The sequence below is a fragment of the Dromiciops gliroides genome, chromosome 1 (genome assembly GCF_019393635.1).
Source record: "Dromiciops gliroides isolate mDroGli1 chromosome 1, mDroGli1.pri, whole genome shotgun sequence".
Taxonomy (NCBI): Eukaryota; Metazoa; Chordata; class Mammalia; order Microbiotheria; family Microbiotheriidae; genus Dromiciops; species Dromiciops gliroides.
The window spans coordinates 489,086,701-489,108,566 of NC_057861.1; the positions used below are offsets into that span (position 1 = coordinate 489,086,701).

The 21,866-nt window shown below is 38.3% G+C and overlaps 1 protein-coding gene across 3 annotated transcripts in view; it reads right to left on the reverse strand.

Annotated features, from left to right (window-relative positions):
* Window positions 1-1,245: 1,245 nt before the first annotated feature.
* Window positions 1,246-21,866, reverse strand: part of CLTA (clathrin light chain A) — a 31,593-nt gene continuing 10,972 nt past the window's right edge. The window contains exons 2-7 of one of the 3 annotated variants that reach the window (XM_043975365.1): window positions 16,773-16,810; window positions 13,969-14,086; window positions 8,854-8,965; window positions 4,093-4,146; window positions 2,653-2,688; window positions 1,246-1,689 (exon numbers count right to left, since the gene is read on the reverse strand). In XM_043975365.1, coding sequence (XP_043831300.1) covers window positions 1,518-1,689; window positions 2,653-2,688; window positions 4,093-4,146; window positions 8,854-8,965; window positions 13,969-14,086; window positions 16,773-16,810 — 530 coding nt within the window. In that variant the 3' untranslated portion in view covers window positions 1,246-1,517. The remainder of the gene's footprint in view (window positions 1,690-2,652; window positions 2,689-4,092; window positions 4,147-8,853; window positions 8,966-13,968; window positions 14,087-16,772; window positions 16,811-21,866) is intronic. The other 2 variants (XM_043975366.1, XM_043975367.1) reach the window with 2 other exon arrangements.

Here is a 21,866-nt window from a genome sequence, read left to right on the forward strand (position 1 = left end):
AACCCCCCAAATCACCCACATAGAAGTGCTGAGGGGTTTTTAGTGAGGTAAAGATACATGCTATTCAAGGCAGGGATGCAATATATTACAAATAGCAATACACTTGAGAAGGTACTTGGCCTTGAATCCAAGTTATATTACATGAACCTGGGCAAGTCATTTTCCTCTGAGCCTCAACTTTCTTGGCTACAAGGTAAGAGAGAACTTGGACTATCTTGCTCATTTGGGTGGTTTTGAAGATACTTTGCAAGTATCTTCCCCGCCCCCCATAGGAAATCATATCCTTACCTGAGGGTACTCTGCCCCCAAAATATAAATTTTGATCACTGAAACCTCCCAACATATCTTGGTTTTTCCAGGCTAGATTTTAAAGGACCTTGCCTTAAACCCAAATAACTCTAGCTCTCATTGATAGGCTAACAACAGGTCCCAGCCCAAGACTCCTTTGATTATTGTTCAGGCTCCCAATGGCTCAGAGTAAGTATAAACGGCAATTGTTTCTGTTTTGGCCTGAAACCCTGAAGGTCTTTCCCTCCCAGAAAAACAATTTTTTATTTTTTGGACCAGGTAAAAGAGGCCCCTTTTCCTCATTTCTTCTTCTTTTTTTTTAATGTGTGGGGGTGGGGCAATGAGGATTAAGTGACTTGCCCAGGATCACACAGCTAGTAAGTGTCAAGTGTCTGAGGCTGGATTTGAACTCAGGTCCTCCTGAATTCAGGGCCAGTGCTTTATCCACTAGCTGAACCTAGCTGCCCCCACCTCATTTCTTCTTACCAAGCCTTAACCACTGAATGGTTGTTGCCTCAGACAAACTGAGACCTGGGAAAGACCTTAGCTTAAAAAGGCCAAGGTCTCCCACCGTATCCAGGGCCTTCTCCAGTTGTGCTGATATATGTCTTGCCAATGGAACCTAGATGGCTCTAGAGGAGCATGAGGCCAGTGACTGCACAGCCCCGCCTCACTTAAATTCAATTCACAGCAGTCATGACATCACCCCAGGTCACAGAATTCTTTGAGAACAAAGGACAAACAACAAGTTTGGGTTACGTGATCCAATTCTACTTTTGTTCACCTATATTTATATAAAGCAATAAAGTGGTGGTTGTGAGTGGGTGGGATGGAAATGAAATCTCACAGGCCTTTCAGCCCAACTTCTACTCAAAGCACAAATCTCTTCTAACAAACACCAAAAATGGCCATCAAGTCTCAGCTTCAAGCCCTAAAGAAAGAGGCAACTATACCATGTGCTATTTGAAAGAGAATTTTATTATCAGTACAGTTGAAAATGACAATGCACAAAAGCACAAGAGGCTATTGTCCTGGAGGTTCTCACTTCCCTCCCACTCGGAATGCCAGGGAGAAAACAGTTGAAGAAAACATGCAATCACAAACAATGATCAACTCTAAAGACAAGAGGTTTGGTCCAAAAGAACCCAACATAATTAATCCAATGACTGAACAGCTTCGCTGAGTAAGATTAAGATATTGCAAACGTAGTGTTTTCACTGGGCTTCCCTTCAGTGAACGAGGGGGGCCTGCTTGAGGGAGATGAGGACTGAGCGCATGCGGGACACATCCTTGGCCTGCTTGCTAGACTTGGGGTTAAAGTCACACAGCCGAGCCACACGTTCCCACTCAGTGCCAGGAGAAGTCTCTTCAACATCATTTACAAAAGCTTCTTCAGCTGCCCTGCAAACAAAGAGAAAAGAGTTATCTTACTGTAAGACATAAGACCAGTGAGCCACCTCAACGCCTTACCACAAAAGCATCTCATCTGCCAGGCCTGTCAAACGGCATTGTTTTTCTCCCAAGAGTAAAAAAGTACTTTCCTATGGCAGAAGACAGATGTGCCACATCACATCAACCCCCTGTGCACAGAGTGCGCCAAGAACTGCTGTGTAAAATGTTGGAATACAGGTGTTTGGTTTAGGATTGCTCTCTTTCAATCTTGACCTGTCCTACACTGTCACAGCTATGGACTGATTTTGTTACTGAGAGTCACTGTGGTACTTATGTATTCAAGCAGGTTTTTACTGTATTTGGTTATGCTAACCTGTACGGAATTCAAGTAAATTTAGGAATGTCTGCAGACCACGTAGGCCATCACAAAAATAACAAGGTAAATCCTAAGGCTGTAGAGAACAAGGCCAGTCTGAGTGGAATTTAAGTCAGAACCTCCATGCCTGGAGTAACTGTATACTTAAGCCACCCTCCTGTTAATATCAAACCTTAAATGGTGAGCAAAAGAGATAACACTGCTCTTCTGTGAAGGTCTTTGCTTCACAAGGCAAACCAACCTAGAAGGGAAAATGTTATCTTTTTGCAAGATGCTGCTTGAAGCATTCTTTCAAGTTAGGCAATCTTCCCCCGTTACTTCAATCAGAAATTGATTGGGGGGGGGGGGTACTCACTTCAGCCCAGGAAGCAGTGGTGGGGAAAGAGACAGGACAAAATCTAGAAGGGAAAACCAAATTCATCTACTCCAACAAGCAGTAAAGGAAAAGCCAAAGCAATGGAGATGGAAATTCCATGGAAAGGTTTTGCACTATTCACAGGAATGACTATGTGAGACACCACTGCAGACCAAGCTCACTACAACACTGCTACTTCATGGGACAGACACTGAGGGGCAGTGAGAAAATTTTACTTAACTGTTCTAGGCTGTAGCAAGGATGATTTATGTTTGTGCTTAAAGGTGAAGAGAAGAAAAGAAACAAGGAGAGAAAGTTTAAGTCAGATATAGGAAATGAAAATGAGCTTAATGCAGATGACAAGTAAGCTAGACATGCCCTCACCACTCAGGCTACATTCAGGAAAACATGCTGCTAATTTCATTGTGCAATTTTACTGCACAGTTGTTCTGTATTATCTACATAATGAACACAGTAAACCAAAACCCATCCTTGCCATTTTTTTTTCCAATGTCAGAAATATTTTCAAAGGCAAATCAAACACCACCTGTAAATCCAGCATTTCACAAGTCTTGTTTCAAATCCATCTAGGAAGTTCATTACGTAGAAATCTACTTTAAATTACCATTCTTTAAATTTCCAGAATATAGGGGAGAAATTCAATTATTGTATTTCTACTGTTGTCCCAAGACACTAAGATAACCAAGAGGGAATTTATAGCTTTAAAACACAAAGGAAAAAAGTCCAACAATTAAAGCCACACAAACCGTAAGACTTGATTTTCTTTGGTGAAAAAAAAAAATACCTAAAATTAGCCTGCAGCTTATAGTTGTGACCATCTCATCCTTTGAGTTGGGCAAGGGTAGGGACAATAGAATGGAGATCATCTAGGGGAGAAAGGAAGCTCAGCAACAATCAAGTGGAAGCACATTCATTCATGTAAGATCATAGAAAACAATTACATTCATCTGAGAAACTTCTCTAATTAAATTATCTTCTTCCTTGAGGAAGAGATAGAACAGACAATAATAGCAGCTCACATCTATAAGGTGCCCTAATCCTCTACAAATAGTATCCAAGTTGATAAAACCACCCTGGAAGTAAGTAGTATAAGTACCACTGCCATTTTATAAACGAAGAGAGCAAAACTTTAGTGAGTTTCAGTGACCTGTCCAAAGTCAGAGACAAGAAGCATTAGGTGGCAGAACTGAAACTCCATCTCCAGGCTGGCTCCAAATTCAGGGCTCTTTTCCCTCCCTGTGAATGACCATGTCCTTTCCTTTATTTCCAATTCTATTCCACCCCCAGGCTGAAATACCTTTCTCCCTGCCCAAGGGTGAGGAATGAATGGGGAAAGAAGGCAGAAGCAGGTGTTAGGGCCACATCTCAGGTGCCCCTTACCCTCCACTCCCACCCACAAAGAACCTTTGAAAGGAAAAAGATTTTCCTTCAATACCATGTCTTTGAGCTCAAAGAATATGCTAGAAAATAGCTTGTATATTAAATCAAAGTTATGCAAAATACCCATGATTTTAATTGCCTTTTACCAAAACTGCTAAAAGGCAACTGGCAGGATCAATGTGAAATAGCTTAAAAGCAAGACAACTATTTTTACACAAAAGAAATACTAATATCAGACAAAAAAGTTAAGAAGATCAAAAGAATTAGTTTTGCAACATACACATAACCAATCACGTCAGCGAAGGGTTGTTTGTAGAAAGCTTCATCTGCCACCCTAGACAGCAAGAAGTCCAAAAGGCAGGCAAGCGGGCAGGAAAAAAGAGAGAACATTGAAAAGCAGAAAAATCTAATTATCAGTATCAGCCTAGTGACAATGGAATTACATTAAGACCTCACACAAACTAGTGAGCTTGATACCCATAGTTGTTTCTAAAGCTCTGTTCTAACCCTATTTAGATTTTGGTAGAGTAGTTCTCCAATTTTTGGTCAAATCTTCCAACTGGAATTAGGAAATAGTGAATTATGTTCATCAACTAGATTATCTTCTTTGGTTAGTCACTGAAAAAGGCTAATGGAATCAAACTTGTGGTTAACAAACTAAGTAAACATTGAGTTAAATTCATAATAGCTTACACATTAATAATGGTTTCACAATTTACAAAGTACTTCACAACAACCCTATGAAGTAGAGATAAATAACATTCTTATTTTACAAATGGATAAACTGAGACTTGGGGGTTAAATGACTTGTCCAAGTTGACTAAAATTAAATGTCAGAGCGGAAATTTGTATTCTGCCAATTCCCAGTGCAGTATTTCTGATATTACAAAACAGCTCTCCACCCCAACTTTGTCCCTTTTCAGATTATCCATATTATCAACCTTCCCAGATAATCCAGTTGATTGTATCATGCCTCAGTATACTAGTTCACTCAAATAATCAGCTTAAGAATCTATACATGCTATATAAAGAAAAATATGAGCACTAAACTGATTGACTTGGTTATAAAAGAGCCAACGGATACCCAAATTTAACACACAGTTACTAAAAAGAAAAGCAATGTGTGAAAATGCTAGGATCTTTAAATAAAGGGGCTGGGACAAGAGGAAGAAGAGGCCCATATTCTAAGGAGTCTCTTATTTCAAGGATAACAAGAACTATAATTATACCAATGCTTATTGATCTATCACTCCCTACATCAAAGAAGTTCGACAATCATTCGGTTTTTTTTTTCCTTGGCATGGGGTATTGAAGGTTAAGTGACTTGCCCAGGGTCACACAGCTAGTAAGTGTCAAGTGTCTGAGGCCAAATTTGAACTCAGGTCCTCCTGAATCCAGGGCCGGTGCTTTATCCACTATGCCACCTAGCTGCCCCCCAGTCATTCAGCTTTGAATTAAATGTAATATAGTTCTCATAACTAAACCTCCTTAGGTTTAGTTTTTAATGCATGATATCGAAACGTCTAAGCCTAATCAATAATACATTCAGTGATCTATATTCTCATTTATTTTTTTAAAGGCTTACTACCCAAGCATCTTAACAAGGCTTACATATCATTACCTTGCTAAAATGAAGAATAATTCTTAAATGACAGCAGTAATTGGGTTTGTTTCCTTAAATTCCCTCACTTCTATAATCCCTAGAGATGATTTAATTAAAAAAAAAAAAAGCCACGGAAGCTATTAAAACAATCCTTCCCTCTTGCCTTACTTAAAAAAAAAAGGGGGGGGGGCTGAGTTATCAGGATTTAAACAAAAGTACAAGTAAGAAAATGTAATCTGGTGAAAGAAACAGCTTTGTAAGAGTGAATGTTCAGGAAGGAGTTTTCAATTGGAGAGCAAAACCACTGTATAAATTCATCACTCTTAAGTTTAAAGAAAAGAATACCAGTGGACTTGATTTTAACCAAAATTCAATAGTTTCTAATCAAACAAGGATAACCTCCACTGGTCTGTTTATCAAGGGTGGTTAGATCTCTAACGATTTTTTTTTTAAGATTAGATAACAGGCTGTACTTGTTTCATCACCTGTTTGATCAGAAACTAACGAATTTTGGGTGAATTTGAAATCAGTATATATAGATAAAGATATCTTGTAAGCAACTCTTGGAGTTGGAACTTAAATCTGGCTCTATTTCCCAAGTCAATGCCCTTTCCACTAATGAGAAATTTATCAAAATCGGAGATGCTTTTACTCTTTCCTGAACCCCATTATGAATATACTCATAAATGAGAGCCCTAGTGTTTACAGAATGAATACAGACATCCTACAGTTGAGGAGGGCTACCATACAATCTTCCTAGTAGGTTTAAAGCCATGGATTAGTCACCAAACATTTAAGTTCTCACTATTTTGTAATGGAAATAGAAAGACAAGAACAGTCCCTGCCCTCAAAGAACTTTCATATGTACACACCTTTTTGAACACTATCCCTTTCCACCCATGTCCCCCAACAATGTCCCCAGAGAAGCAACTTAAGATACACGGCTCGGTTCTCTAACTCATTTCAGGACCCAAAGGGCTTAGAGAAGAAACAGAAATGACTATAGAAGAGGAATACTAAGAGTAAGAGGCTATTTGAAAAGTCAAACTTGGTACAGAGCCAATTCAACAACTTGTTCAGGAGTGGGCAATACATTTATTCAGCTCTTCAGAGTGCCAAATGGAGCAACGGTTAAGAAAAATACTTGCTGTCACAAATTACATCAATACTGTTGCTTCTTCAATATTTCAAGGAAATGTGATTTCATTCATGCGTATCCTTTCTCCAACACATATCACAATCCCACTATAACTTAGAGGATGGTCTTCAAGAGTTATTGTGGTGGAAAAATTCATCACTCTACAGGCCACTTGGTGACACATGATTACAGAGAATAAGTTAGTTCCCAATTTCTGTAATTTGAAATTCTTTCTATCATTTATTTAGAACAAGAAACTCATAGGCATACTTTCAAATCTTGTTAATATACAATGCCCATGAGATTGTTACGTTTTCTTAGCCATAGAAGAGATCCAGTGTAAAAAAACAAAAAAACCACAAGTTTGCATCGTAAGGCAAGTAGGCACTGAAATATTCTTTGACAGATGTGAACCTGTTTGAGGTCCCTTTCCCACTGCCTGCAAGAAAAAAAATTAATAGCATAAGCAGATAATGGGCAAGGCTTAGGCACAAGTTCACGTGAAAGCTCTGGGGATTTAGCTCAAATAAGCTAATATGCTATCAAACATCCTCCAGCCAAGAAAAGCATAATAGCACTCTACTGTCTACTACTATTGTGAACTAACTGGTGCAAGCATGTTTGATTCTGAGAGCTACACTTTATTTTTCAATGAAGGGGGTAGGAGCAGATTATCTTTTTTTAAATTTGTTTTTTGCAGAACAATGAGGGTTAAGTGACTTGCCCAGGGTCACACAGTTAGTCAAGTATCAAGTGTCTGAGGCCTAATTTGAACTCAGGTCCTCCCGAATCCAGGGTCGGTGCTCTATCCACTGTGCCACCTATCTGCCCTGCCCCCCTCCCCCCAGCTATACTTTAAAGGGGCAGAGCTATCAAAGATGTGGTCAAGTACCTAGAAACCAGATTATATGAAGAACAGTTTAAGGGCCTAGGGATCTTTAGTCTGAAGAGAAGACGAATTGAGAAGGAAAAAAAAAAAGACAACATTTTCAAGGCTTATATGAAAGAGGTAAAAGATAGTGTCAAGCTCAAATAGAAACAAGGGAAGCACATTGAATTAGAAAACCACAAAGTAATATTATCTATGTTATACTGTATTTATTAATTTTGTTATAAATTTCCCAAATCCATTTTTATCTGGTAGGCCCCCTTATTTAGGGTTGACACCTCTGTTCTGGGTGACAGAAGTAGAAGATAGATAGTAGTTATAATGAAGATGATTAAGGACTCTGATAACTGAAGACACCCAATATCGAAAATGAGGCAAGTAATGGGCTTACTCTTTCATTAGAAATATTTTGATAGAAGTTGGTTGACCATTTATCAAGCAAGGTATAGAAGAGTCCTGCAGTAAGCAAATTTGACTCAATGGGTTTGGGTCCTAAAATTTTGTGAATAATTATCACGAAATATATTTCTAGCCTGACTTTCCACTAGAGCTTCTCAAGAGGAGGCAGTGAATTAGCCGATGAATGTTTTGAAAAGAAAAGTTCTTTTCATGAAAGTGAGAGAACACTTTTCTTTCCCTCTTTTTAGTTTCCCAAGTCTTATTGTTTAAGTAGTTGGAGAATTTATTTTCTGTTGAAAGTTAGATTAACTGAGGTGGAGATAGAAGATAATTAAAGATAACTACAGCTTTTTTAATAGTCAAAGAACAAAAATACCAAGAGTTTCTATATTTTCTTCCCCTCTCCTTTAGCTTTAAGAGATTAAACAAAGAAGATGTCACAAACCACATTTTGCTAAAATTTCCTAGAAGAGATGAGACCCAGACAAGTAGAGAAAAAATTTTACTGAACTAGATGAATGGAAGAGAATGTCAGAGTAACCAAATAAAACCACAATTCTCTAGCATGGAACCCCTTAAGGCTAATGCTAGGGAATAGAACTAATGCTTATCATATAGTTTAGTTCTAAGTCTTCATTATGTGTCCTTGCCCCATAGGACTGCAGATTTAGAGATGGACGAAACCCCAGAGGTCATCTAGTATAATACTTTCATTATACCGGTGAAGAATTGTGGCCCATTAAGGTTAAGTTACTTGCCCAAAGTAATAAGTAGTACAGCCAGGATTCAAACTGAGGTCTTTTCTCTAAATACCATAAAACAGCTCTGTATGCTTGATGAAGTTAAAACATGCAAGCCTAAGCTCTCACACGCTCCTTTTGAGTATTTCAATAATCTTATAGACAAGGTAAGCTGGAGACAAGAAAGAACATCAAAAGATAGCTACCAGGATGACAAGGCTCAAGAGAAATCTGAATGTGGAAGCTTTGTTTTTTATTCCCTTTGAACTTACCTGTTATTTACTTTTGTTTTTTGTAGCTGTTCATCTTGCCTTGCATACCATTCTTCCAACTCTTTTATTGCTTTTTCTTTCCATTCTGCTTCTTGCTTCTGAGAATTAGCATCTTTGGAGAAGGAATACAATAGAAACTTTATACATTATTTATAGTTTTGTTCAAAAGTAACAAATATCAATGCTTTTTAGCCATTAGCTGGGGGGAGGGAGGAGAGAGAAAAGTAACCTGTCTCTATTATTATCTATTCTAAAAACAGCTCTACTTAATACCATTTATTTGTTCTATGACTATAGTCTACACTTAGGGAAGAATGAGAAGGGAAAAGAGGTTTGTTTATGGTTTCTTCATCTTATACCCAGGTCTGTGTAACGAGTTCATGCTAAAAGTTAGGTTTCAGTATTCACTATATGTAATTAGTATAAGGAACAGGAAGCTGGGCTTGGGAGGGGAGTAAGGAGTTAGGAAAGAAAAGTCATCCAAGTTGAATTTTCAATCTTTAATATTTTGATTTGCCAGATCAGATTATAAATTAATGGAGAAATAAATTCCAAAGACAAATACAATTTCTGGATTATAGGTGCCACTGCTCCCTTACATTTCCCAGAGGCAATGTGGTATACCGAATATTGGGCTGGACATCAGAAGACCCGGATTCTTACTTATTAGCCATCTGATTTTGGGTAAAATCAGAACTCCTTCAAGCTTGTTTCCTCATATTAAAAAAAAGGGGGGGGGGCACAGGGAAAGAAATAATGCTTACCCTGCTTACCACTTACCTCACAGGATTTTTGTGAGGCTCAACATATTGTAACAGAAAGAACAGCTAAGAGACCTGGATTCCAGGGAACAAGTCACCATATCTCTGGACACCTATTTCTTTCTTTCTTTCTTTCTTTTTTTTTGCGGGGGAGTGGGGGTTAAGGGACTTGCCCAGGGTCAGCTAGTAAGTGGCAAGTGTCTGAGGCCTGATTTAAACTCGGGTCCTCCTGAAACCAGGGCCGGTGCTTTATCCACTGTGCCACCTAGCTGCCCCCTCCCCCACCTATTTCTTAATCCATAAAAGGAGGGGCTTCAACTAAATGGCTTAAGGTTCCTTTATAGCTCTAACATTCTGTTAGAAATTCTATGTGAAAATACCAGAATAATACAAAGAACAAGAAGAGACAGTAACTGAATATAGCTTATAAATAAAAATAACCACAAAATTATTGGAAATGCCTTAACTTTAAAACAAAAATTTAAATGCTAACTTTTAGGACAACAAAGGAAGGAGCTGGGGCAAGGGCAGATGCTAGGAAAACTAGTAGTAGTAATAGTATGACAATGACAAAGTTGGCAGAACTATTGATGCTTACACTGAAAGGTAACATTAAGCAACTTTATTCTCCCTTCCCATTTTTGCAAGTCTACTTCATGCTTTGCATCACTAAAGGTATAAGTCACATGACTCAAAGTAGTAATAATGCTCCTCATAAAACAGGATCTCCCAAATCATTCTGTAGTTTGAAATTTTGTCAGAGGTAAAAATAACACAGGGAGAACAGGATGTATTCTAGGCACAAGAGAAGTGAGGGTAACAGTACAAAAGATACTAAATAGCAAATATGACAGAAGCTTACCCCCATTCGGAGGCAGAGGAAAGATCCCCAAATAACAACAGATAAACTGAGAGCCTAATTTATTTATTTTTGTTGTTGTTTTTTTTTTAGTGAGGCAATTGGGGTTAAGTGACTTTCCCAGGGTCACACAGCTAGAAAGTGTCAAGTGTCTGAGGCCCGATTTGAACTCAGGTACTCCTGACTCCAGGGCTGGTGCTCTATCCACTGTGCCATCTAGCTGCCCAGAGAGCCTAATTTATTAAAAAACAAAAACCATCCCACTTGGAAATGCTAACCTAGGAAAACCCTTCTGAAAAATAAGGAATTTGGGGTGGGGGGAAGGGAGAACTTAGGGGTTTCCTTTACGACTATTGACTAAAATAATCACAAATAAATTTAATAATTTTATCTTTTGGAGCTGTACCTACATAAACCTTTCTGCATCACTGTTCTCTCTGCTTGAAGTTCCACTACTGCCAGCCTGGAGTTGCAGCGTTGTGTATAAGTCTCCTCTAGGAGGCAGTTAATCAACTATTTTCAGGGGGTTGGGAGAAAGTGGGCAATGGGGTCAACTAATCCTATGACAAATTTCACAACGTAAAGGAGCAAAACCAAATAGCACTACAGAATACACCTGGCGTTCCCTTACATAAACTAATAATGTATGGTGGCAATTTTATTTTCTTTGGGAGCCAGATTCTGAATTGCAAACACCTCATTTGACTTATATAGGGCTCAGAAGCAGAAAATATTTTATTTCTTACTTCAAAAAGTGGTACTGCTCAAATTATAGCCAAGATTTGAACAATTAAACTAAAACTTTTAAATTCAGCTTTGGGTGTTTATTTTAAAATATCATGTAAGGGATTGTTGGTAACTTTGGGCCCCCTCCCCTCTCCATTTCATACTGCTTTTCAAAAAAAAAAAAAATATATATATATATATATATATATATTATAAATGCCACATACTACTTGGACAATTGTCCAGCTTGACTGTGCTTCCTTCTGTGAATTTTAAAAAATTGTTTTGATGGTCCCACATTCTGGCATTACTGTGCTACCCTCTACAATCCAATTAAAAGCATGCAGCTTTTTTTTTTTTAAATGTGGCCAGTATTTTCTCTTTAACATGAAAGCTCTAGATTTTGGTTTTGACATTCCTGGAATTTTTCTCTTGGAAGCTCATTTCAGAAGGTGATCAGTAAACTCTCACTGCAGTTTTCATCTATTTCTTGAACTAGCACTCTGGGTTTTGTTTTTTAGGGGAGAAGGGATACGGGCCAATGAAGGTTAAGTGACTTGCCTAGGGTCACACAGCTAGTAAGTGTCACATGTTCGAGGCTAGATTTTAACTCGGGTCCTCCTGAATCCAAGGCTGGTGCTTTATCCACTGTGCCATCTAGCTGCCCCCTGTTGTTGTATTTTTAAAATTAACAGAGTCCCATGATTCTTAAATTCTCTCTCCCCGACTGGTTTTCCAGTCAGTTGTTTTTGGTATCAGATGTTATATTTACTACTTCTTCCAATCTTTTGACTCTGTTTTAGTAATTTTTTGCTTTCTCAGAAAGTCCTTGACTCCATTCTAATTTTCAAGGAGTCCATTACTTTGATAAGGTTTGCCACTTTTCATTCATTCTCCTTTTACTTCTCTTACCCAAACTCTAATTTCTCTTGCTTCATTTCTTCTAGTCATCATGTAGTCCAGGTGAAAAATTATCTAGAGAAGTTTTGTTAGGTTTTTTTTTTTTTTAAAGGAAGAGGGTTTGTTAAAGTGATAGTAGCAAAGGAAAAGTTTGGAAGTGGTGGTGGAAAGTAAGACATATTCCAACATATCTTTTAAGACCTGTAAGTGTGTGTGCGAGGGAAGAAGGAAGAGAAACAGGAAAGGAGAGAGGGAAGAATAAAGAGGGAGAGAGGAAAGGGTGTGTAGGCAATGAATGCATAACCAGATGTAGTATCTTCTGGGGGATGGCAGGTCTCAGTGAGGACAGCGAGATAGAAGTAGTATGAGAGAAAAAGGCCCAGGATGGAGAGTTTGTTCACTATGGAATGGAAATTTGGGTAAGCACACTGGAAGGGGTGAGAAGAGTTGGAAGAGAACATGGATGGGGTAATGCTGAGGAGCACTGGGAGGAAAGAACAGTAGGTAGGGCTTGGGGAGAAGTTGTTCCTAGATAGCTGATGATGGAGTAATAAGGGATAAGAAGAGAAACAGATGGTAGGAGTTTATTAGCCACAGGGATTGTAGTGGGTGGCAGATGAATAATAATACTTTTTTTAGGCTTCAAATATAACATACTTTTATATCAACAACAGATTGGGTGACTGGTAGATGATTACTAGAATACTATGCTCTCAGGTATATATAAATGGATGGTGCATTCATAAAGTTGTTACAAAAATGTAACTGTTATCACATAGAAACTACAATAGATACAAGAAATTAAAATTTCTTGTGAAATTCAAGGTTAGGTCTATCAAACCTTAATAATGTAATCTATTCTAATTTGCATTTTGTGTCTCTGCCAATTCTGATCATCAACATCGGTAGTAAGGGAAGAATATTTAAAAATAGGGCTAGATCGGGGCAGCTAGGTGGTGCAGTGGATAAAGCACTGGCCCTGGATTCAGGAGTACCAGAGTTCAAATCCAGCCTCAGACACTTGACACTTACTAGCTGTGTTACCCTGGGCAAGTCACTTAACCCCCATTGCCCCGCCGCCGCCGCCGGCCCCCCCCCCCATAGGGCTAGATCTTTTGGCAAGAATGTACTGGCAACTGTTAGCTAGGTCAGCAGTAATAATACTCAGACAAAAGTTTGGGGGATAAGAATAGAAATGGGACAAGGGAAGAAATAAAACAGGCACCACAGTGATTAAACATTAATAACGGAGTGAAGAATCCAATGCAAAAATCACTCATTACAATCCTTTCCCTCTTGAGCCTTCTATGTCTTCCTGGCTCTGACATAAGAGCAATAATTTGAAAAAATTCCTCTTCTTTTATCTTCCCATTAATTTTTGGAAAAGACTGAAAATAATCAAAGGGAAGCTTTCCTCAAATGTGAGCCAAACAAAACCACCTCAAATATTCTGGCATAAAAGGAACAGGCAGAATGAGACTAATCTACTCAGAGCTAGAATATCTGAAGAGCCTTTGTGTTCCCGATTTAACCCTTACAAAAGAGAATTGTGTGCACTAAATGTGCATTAAGACTTTAGAGCAAACTACATACTTCAGAACACTTTCTCATGTGCCTCTCCTTTCCCATCTCACTGTCTTCAATAGAGCAAAGCCAGATACTTGTTATATAAAATTATATATTGCCCTCCCAATGGGTGAGTATATCAAGCTAAAGACAAGAGTCAAACAAGATTCTAAATGCTAAAACAAAAAAAAAAACTAATGTATAAGGCTAGATGTAGAGTATTACATAAACTTGAACTAAATAAGAGGAAAATTACGTTAATTTTGCTAAAGTAAACTTTGAAAAGAATTACAAAAGGATTACCAAGGACTTCCAGACGTTTCATTTGTTCTTCTCTCCATTTCCGGATACTCTCTGGTTCTGACTGTAATCGATCCACTTGTGAAATAGCTGCATAACTATCAGTTGGACCATTACTCTCCTTCACACACACACACACACACACACACACACAAAAAACCAGAGAGATTATGTCAATGGAATTAGTTCAAATTTAAATGACTTTGTCCCACACATTTTAGTGCTGACACTTAAGAATAACAACAAAGTGCAGACCACTGATAGAAGTAGACAATGGCCATTATTTTAGTATAAGCCATATTAAAGAAGAGAAATCTTAACAAAGTTGTTAATTCCAGAATGCAGCAGTATAAAGGCATATCTGAGAAACAGAAAAGAGGCAGGGGCTTCCTTTCAGTGGCCCGAATTTATTTAAGTTATTAATAACTAATTAGCCAAAAATATCTGAGTAGCCAGAAAGACCTAAGGATTGGTCAATGTTGAGAAAAACATAGGTTTGTAGGAATTAAATGCAAGAAACTACAGAATGGGTAAATATAATTCAAAGAGATTCTTATGAATTCTTTTAAGTACCACATTAAAGAATAGTCAGGTACAGGAAAAGAAAACAGCAAAGCCATTAAATAAACACCATATAACTCAGTCAATTTTAGCCACATTTCAGACTTGTGTCATATACATAACCTGTCTTCTAAATAAATAAATATATTATAGGGTCATTGATTTTGAGCAAGAAGGGACCTGAGAAGTCACAGAATTTAAGAGTTGGCAGGATTTGGCAGTCCAACCTAGCACAAAATATAACATTACCAACAAGTGGTCACACAACTTCTACTTAAAGACCTCAAGGGATGGAGTACCCACCACGCTTGATCAAGACCAATCCACTTCTGGCCAGCTCTAATTATTATTAGAAGTTTGATTTCTAGTATACTTGTTCTTCCTTTGGATTAAGTATGGAGATATTGATAGGTATTTTTCTCTTTGAGGGACAGTGTGGTACAGTGGAAAGAGTCCTTGTCTTGGAACCTGGATTTGGATCAAACGACCACAATGATACGATAAAATGGCCCCAATAATCAACTGTTTCTATTCTTTTACAGAAACATGATAGTAAAGGCTCCTTTTGTAAGCAGTGTATTTGTGACCTCAATTATTGAGGATCGCAATGTCCTCAAGTTTCCCTACAATATGAACAGGTGGAAAGACTGAAAAGGATCATTATTAACAGGAAAATATAAAAGAGACCCTTAAGAGATTAGACTCCCAACATCTCAAGACAGTACATGGAAGTGAGACTGGCCCATATCTAAGACACCAGAGCAGAACGTGTAATACAGCAGTTTTCAGTATGGCTGACTTTTAAGAAGTCATGTTTCCACTGAAAGGCCAAAAGCTTCATGAATGTAATAAAAGACATTTATTCAAATACAAGTAGCAAACATTTTTAAATAGGTTCACAGAAGTCTTAAGAAAGAAGGTAACAGAGAATGAACATTAACTAAAGAACCATAATTCCAAGAGCTAACAGTATTTATGGAAAAGGTACAAGTATAATAAATACTTTTCTAAAAGGGGGCAGAGAGGGAAGAAGTAAAGTTTACTTCAGAACATTTTTTCCTTTTTGTTAAATAAAAACCATACACTTTTACAATTTGTATTCCCAAATTATACTAATTCCTTTACTACCTTTCATTTAAATGTCATTAACACGGACAGCTAGGTGGCACAGTGGATAGAGCACTGGCCCTGGATTCAGGAGTACCTGAGTTCAAATCCGGCCTCAGACACTTAACACTTACTGGCTGTGTGACCCTGGGCAAGTCACTTAACTTGCCTCACTTAAAAAAATTTTTAAATAAATGTCATTAACAGTTTAATTTCCTGTTTTATGGGGATAATTTCATCTGGGTATATTTAAAATGCTCAATCTTCAATAGAAAATGAAGAGAATCAATACTATCATCAAAATGTACACTTTCATTGTCCTTTTTGTTTCTGAGAAATACAACAAGTTCTATTTTGGTTTTTTTTTGGTCATTTCAACTTATTGTTTTTAAAAGGAGAATTTTGCTGCATTAAGTCTTCTCTGGCTTCACAACCCTACCAACTAGAGAGTACTCTGAAATGAAGGAATTAGTAATACCCATTACATTTTGAATGTTCCTGGGATAGAGCTTCAGTTGTTCCTAACTAATGATACTTAAATTATTGTCTTCTGTAAATTTATATATTACTACCAGTTAGTGAAAATGGGCAACCAAACAGATATAATATTTTTAGATACACTTGTTTTAGATAATTTGATAAAGGTAAATAGATGGAGGGAGAAGGAAACAGAATATCTTCCCTTTGATCACTGACAGGACAAGGCAAAGAAAAAAAATGAGTTAAGTCAGTAGACATATCCCCTGCAAAAATAACAGGCACTGAATTGTCTTAACCAATAATTTTTTTCCCTCTCATTCTGCTGTATATTCTCCCCTTGGACTTATAAGCAGAAAAGAAATCAAGATCTGGTTCCAGCCCTCTCATTTTATAGACAAAAATATTAAGGCCCACTAGAAATTGTGTCTTATCTAAAACCAACAAAGCTAATTAGTGGCAGATCCAGGACAGAATCCTAAGCCTCATCCTTTCCCCTTTATAAATACTTGTAAACTTTAAAATGCTGTATGCTCTCAAAATTGGTCCATTGTTAATGTGCTATTCACTTCTAAGCAACTCAGAAAAAGCAAGTTAACAAAAGAAACAGAGTGCACTAAGCTTCTATTGCAATAGATTTGAGGCCATTTAAACTTTGTTACCTGGTAGTATTCTCCATTCATCACTCCATCAATACCATCTGTAAGACACAAGATTATGGTCATCAGGAGTCACAAGGAATAAATGAATTCAGTTTGTAACCAAACACGAGATAGCATAATAAAAGGCTCACGAAATTATGAACTTGTGGAAAGGGAAATGAATTATATAAAACTATCTATATAAAAGAAATCCACAAGCACTTACCTAAGAAATGCTAAACTGAAACCTCCAAACTCAACAACACAGTGCTTCTACCGAGGATTTAGGAAGTGGGGAGGGTGGGGAGAAAATGAAAGATAGCGCTCCAGATGCTCTATCAAGTTCAACAGTAAAACTAGTCTCTAAACCTGCAGACTCTTTCCCCTTAATTCATCTTTCATCCCATATTAGAATGTGTATGTACAAGATGCCACTCTTCTGCTGGTTCCCTCATGACTACTGAATAAAGTCTAAACTTCTGGGCCTTACACTGCAGACCCTCTTTAACGGCTTCATCTTTTTCACCTGACTCCTTAGGTACTCCATTACCCAAAATGGACTCACTAAACCTCTGGTACCTAAAGAACACTTCTGTACTTCTAATTCTTTGCTCCATCTTTGCTCTAGGCTTAGAGCATAAAGACCAACTCCATCTGCCTCCTTTGCAGCCTCTCTCTACCTTTAAAAAATCCAACCCATCCTTCAAAGTTCAGCTCCAATTCTGCTAATCTCCGCAAAGCCTTCTGTGATGTTCTCTCTTATCTTATTGAGTGGGATATGGTAGACTTGAGTCAGTTCAGACTCTGAGGCTGGGGTCTGGAAAGTACCCAGCCCCCAGTCCCTGTTATTGTTCAACCATTCTGTCGATATTCCATCCTGTTGCTAAAACATACCTCTTCCCCCCTTGTTCTGTGGCCAAGCAGGAGAGCTGTCTCCTGTTAGCACAGACCCACCCTGATACTCTCTCTCCCTTCTTGCATTCCTAAGCTCTAGCTCCTGGTACCATCTCTCCCTTCTTCCCCCTTGCTCCCTTCTTACACGGGTGGATTATGTCACCTTTTCTCCCTCCCCTCCCCTCTAGCTCTCAAACCCAGCTGAGCATACCTCCATACCATGATCACATGCTGAACATGCATGCTGGGTGAGACAGAACTGGATGTTAGATTGTGAGCTCACCCTGTGCATGAGGGGACTGCCCCCTCAAACTTCCATAAAAACCCAGCTCATGAGCTTATCAGCACGCTCCTCACCTCTTACATGGTGTTGGCCATTCTCATGAGAATGAAATAAATCTGTCTCTGCTTGACTTGGCGGTCTCCTCGAATTATTTGGGTAAACTGAGGCAATTATCCCATACATTACAGAGAAGCAATCTTTTCCTGACTTTCAATCGTAACCCATTGTAACTCTAATGGTCTTATTCCATTTTGCAGAATACAGTAATTTATTCTTGTTACTAAGTTAGTACATTTTCCATTTTAAAATCAATACAGACCTTCCCATTCAATGGAAGGTCACAGAAGATCCTAATTCTCCCATATACCACCATAGCAAATAGCTAAAAAGGATACCAGAAAGACCTATCAAGAAAACCAAAGAAAAATAGAAGTAAGCATCACTCCAAAAATATGTAACCCAAAGTCTGTAGAAGTGGGGAAAGGGTTGATTATACAAAGAGCACAAGGCCTATCCTAGAGCCTGGGTAGGCTCATGCTACAAGGGGATTGGAAACCAACAATGAGCTCTGGTAATTGGGGCTAAAACCCTGATGTCTTTGAACAGAATTGGGAGACAGAACAAATCCTGTTAGGTCACTGTGTAGGGAAGGAGACAAAGGCATCAACTGAATGCTTCTCTAAGTACGGCAGGAAGGGCAGTCTCCAACATCTAACTGAGGGTTGCCAACACCACAGCAGGCGATGAAACCAACTCCCAACTGGCAATTGTACAAGGACAAAGATGCAAGCACAGTCCAAGGCTACCAAGCACATTAGACCTCCAGAACCAGAACAGAAATAAGGGACTGAGATGGGTGTTAGGGCTTACTAGCTACCCAATTTAGATCAGGAACAACAGACCTACCCAAATTAACCAAAAATGCCAGAGGTGAGGGGCAGCTAGATGGCTCAGTGGTTAAAGCACCGGCCCTGGATTCAGGAGGACCTGAGTTCAAATCCGGCCTCAGACACTTGACACTTACTAGCTGTGTGACTCTGGGCAAGTCACTTAACCCCAATTGCCTCACTAAAAAAAAAAAAATATGCCAGAGGTTGAAGCCTGGCTCTGGAATAAAGTCTCAAACCAGGTCGTGAGGCTAGGAATAGAAGTTCATAAAGAGAATACTTCCACATAAACTAGGGAGAGAGCATCAGGGAAAACAAGTGTTTTAGCCATAATGATTATAAGAATATGTGGAAGTACTGAAGAGATTAAAGAATGAAAATAGAATCTAAATAAGAATTGTGGAAGAAAACGATTGGAAGAATAAGTTAGAACGAAAGGTGAAAAACTTTATTCAAGTAGTGAATTCTACAAAAAAAATAGAAAATGTAAGGTAGATATTAAATGTAAGACTACTAGGACTCTGAAAACTGTGATAAAAACAAACAAAAACCCAACCCTGGACACTATATTTTAAGAAATCATAAAACCAAACTGTAAAAATCTGTTCAAACCAGAGGTCAAAGTGAAAAGATAATCCGTTTCCCTTTCCAAAGTGGCAAGACTTATACTTTATACTTATCACTTTGGCAGAGAGAGAACAGATTGGAGAGGTGAGAGACAAAGTACTGTCGCTGGAAAGAAATCCCCAGGAATGTCATAGCTGAAATCAAGCGCATTCAAGTAAAAAATGAATAAATAAATTACTGTGGGGAAGCAGAAAACAAGAGTTAAAGTACCAAGCAACCAAAATTGCTTAACACAAAGAGATAAAGGGATTCATGCACAAAAGTATTATAGCAACTGGAAGTACAGTGAATTTCTATGAACGGGAGAATGGCTGAACAAATTGTGAATATAATGGAGTGCTAACTGTGCTATAAGAAATAGTGAAAAGGACAGTCAGAGAAACCTCAAAGGACTTGTATGAATGTCTGAAGAGATAAGAGAATAAGAACAATTTCATCATCCAGCAATTACTATGTGTCAGGCATGCGCCAAAATCCGTAGATTAAAAGAAAAGGAGAAGGATGGTGCATTCCATGGAGATCTGGTAATTAAGAGATCATTGATAATTTTTGAGAGAGCATTTTTGTTTGAATGAAGTAAGACAGCAGAAGGTTTAAAATCTAGTGTAAAAAGTGAAAGTGGAAGCACCTATTATTATGGCTCTCTCAAGAAGGTTAGCTAAAATATGAAAAAAAGGTTTGGCAAGACCTCACATGTATAATCAAAATCAAAATAAAATGCTTGCCTACTCAAGGAAGGAGGAGGGAGAAAACTTGAAACTCAATTTTAAAAATGATTATTTCTGAATTACATGTAAAAGGATTTTTAATAATTATTATTAACAAAATAACTAAAAATACTTTTTTAAAAAGTTTAGCCCAGAAGGGAACAAGAGATATAAAGTGATCGTTAGTGAGAATGGCTGGATCCAGTGAGGTTTTCTTTAATGATGGGAGTGGAAATAGAAGATTTGGACATGTTTATAGGCAGCTGGAAAAGGAGCAAGTAGGACAGGGAGATTAGACAAAGACTATGGATGATAGAGGGGACAATCTGCTGGAGGAAAAAGAGGGCAAATGATCAAGGATGCAAGTTGAGGGGCTATCCTTGGTGAGGAAAAGGGCCATCATCAATTGATACAAGAATGAAGGACACAGTAGGAGATGTCTGAGTGATATAATAGCTAACATTTACATAATGCTTTCTATGTCCGTGGCACTGTGCGGTGTTTTACAATTATTTCATTTGATCCTCTAAACAACCCTGGGAGTAGGTGCTATTATTATCACCCTTACTTTACAGATAAGGAAACTGAAGCAATAAGAAGTGACTTGACCAGGGTCACAGAGCTAGTTAGCATCTGAGACTGTTTTTGAACTCGCATCATCCTGAATCCAGGCCCATAATTCTGTCCATTGTGCCATCTAGTTGAGATTAAGGAAAAGGCACAAGTAGGAGCTCTGGCTGAATGTCTCAATTTTTTTTAGTGAAGTATGGAGAGGTATAATTTATGATGACTAACACAACTCTAAAATAATAAGAAATGTGAAAGACTTAAAAAATTATTATTAACTCAATAACCAATCAGGACTCCAGGAGAGTAGTGATCAATCATGCTTCTCCCATCATCTTCTATAGCTTTCCAATAATGGGATAGGTGAGAATAAGAACTTTATTATCCAGTTAAACTTTTTAAAAAAACATTTACTATGTGCCAGGCACTGTGCCAAAAGCTACAGATAAAAGGCAAAAAAACCCCATAGTTCTTGCTTTGAAAAAGTTTGCATTCTAAAATGGGACACAACATGCAAATAACTGTGTACAGACAAGATGGAAGGTGGTGGGTGCCTTTTATAAGAGTACTTATTATTTCACTCATCCTGCCCCACTGCATCCTCTCCTATATCCCAGGAGATGGCCCTTCTCCTCCCCAAGGCCAACTGGCAACTTGAACCCTAGATCATTTGCCCTCATTTTCCTCCAGCAGATTGTTCTCTATCATCCCCATTGTTTATTTAATCTTTAACCCCCCAGTTGGCTCCTTTCCCCCTATCTTCTCTTCCTACCCAACTCTCCTCCTGGGAGAGGACAATAGAGATGTAGAATGAGACAAATATTTCCTTTCCTCCCCCCTCCTTTTTCTTTTGGGGGGCAATGAGGGTTGAGTGACTTGCCCAGGGTCACACAGCTAGTAACACAGCTAGTGTCGAGCGTTTGAGGCACATTTGAACTCAGGTCCTCCTGAATCCAGGGCTGGTGCTTTATCCACTGCGCCCCCTAGCTGCCAGAGACAAATATTTTCAAACATGGACAATGCATAGATTTGTTTTGTTTGACTATATTTATTGGTTTTAAAGGAGCTTCTTTTAATTTTTTTGAAGTGGAGAGTTATAGTTTGCCAGTAATAGTGCCTAAAAAAAATTCCCAGAAGAGAGTAGAGGTTA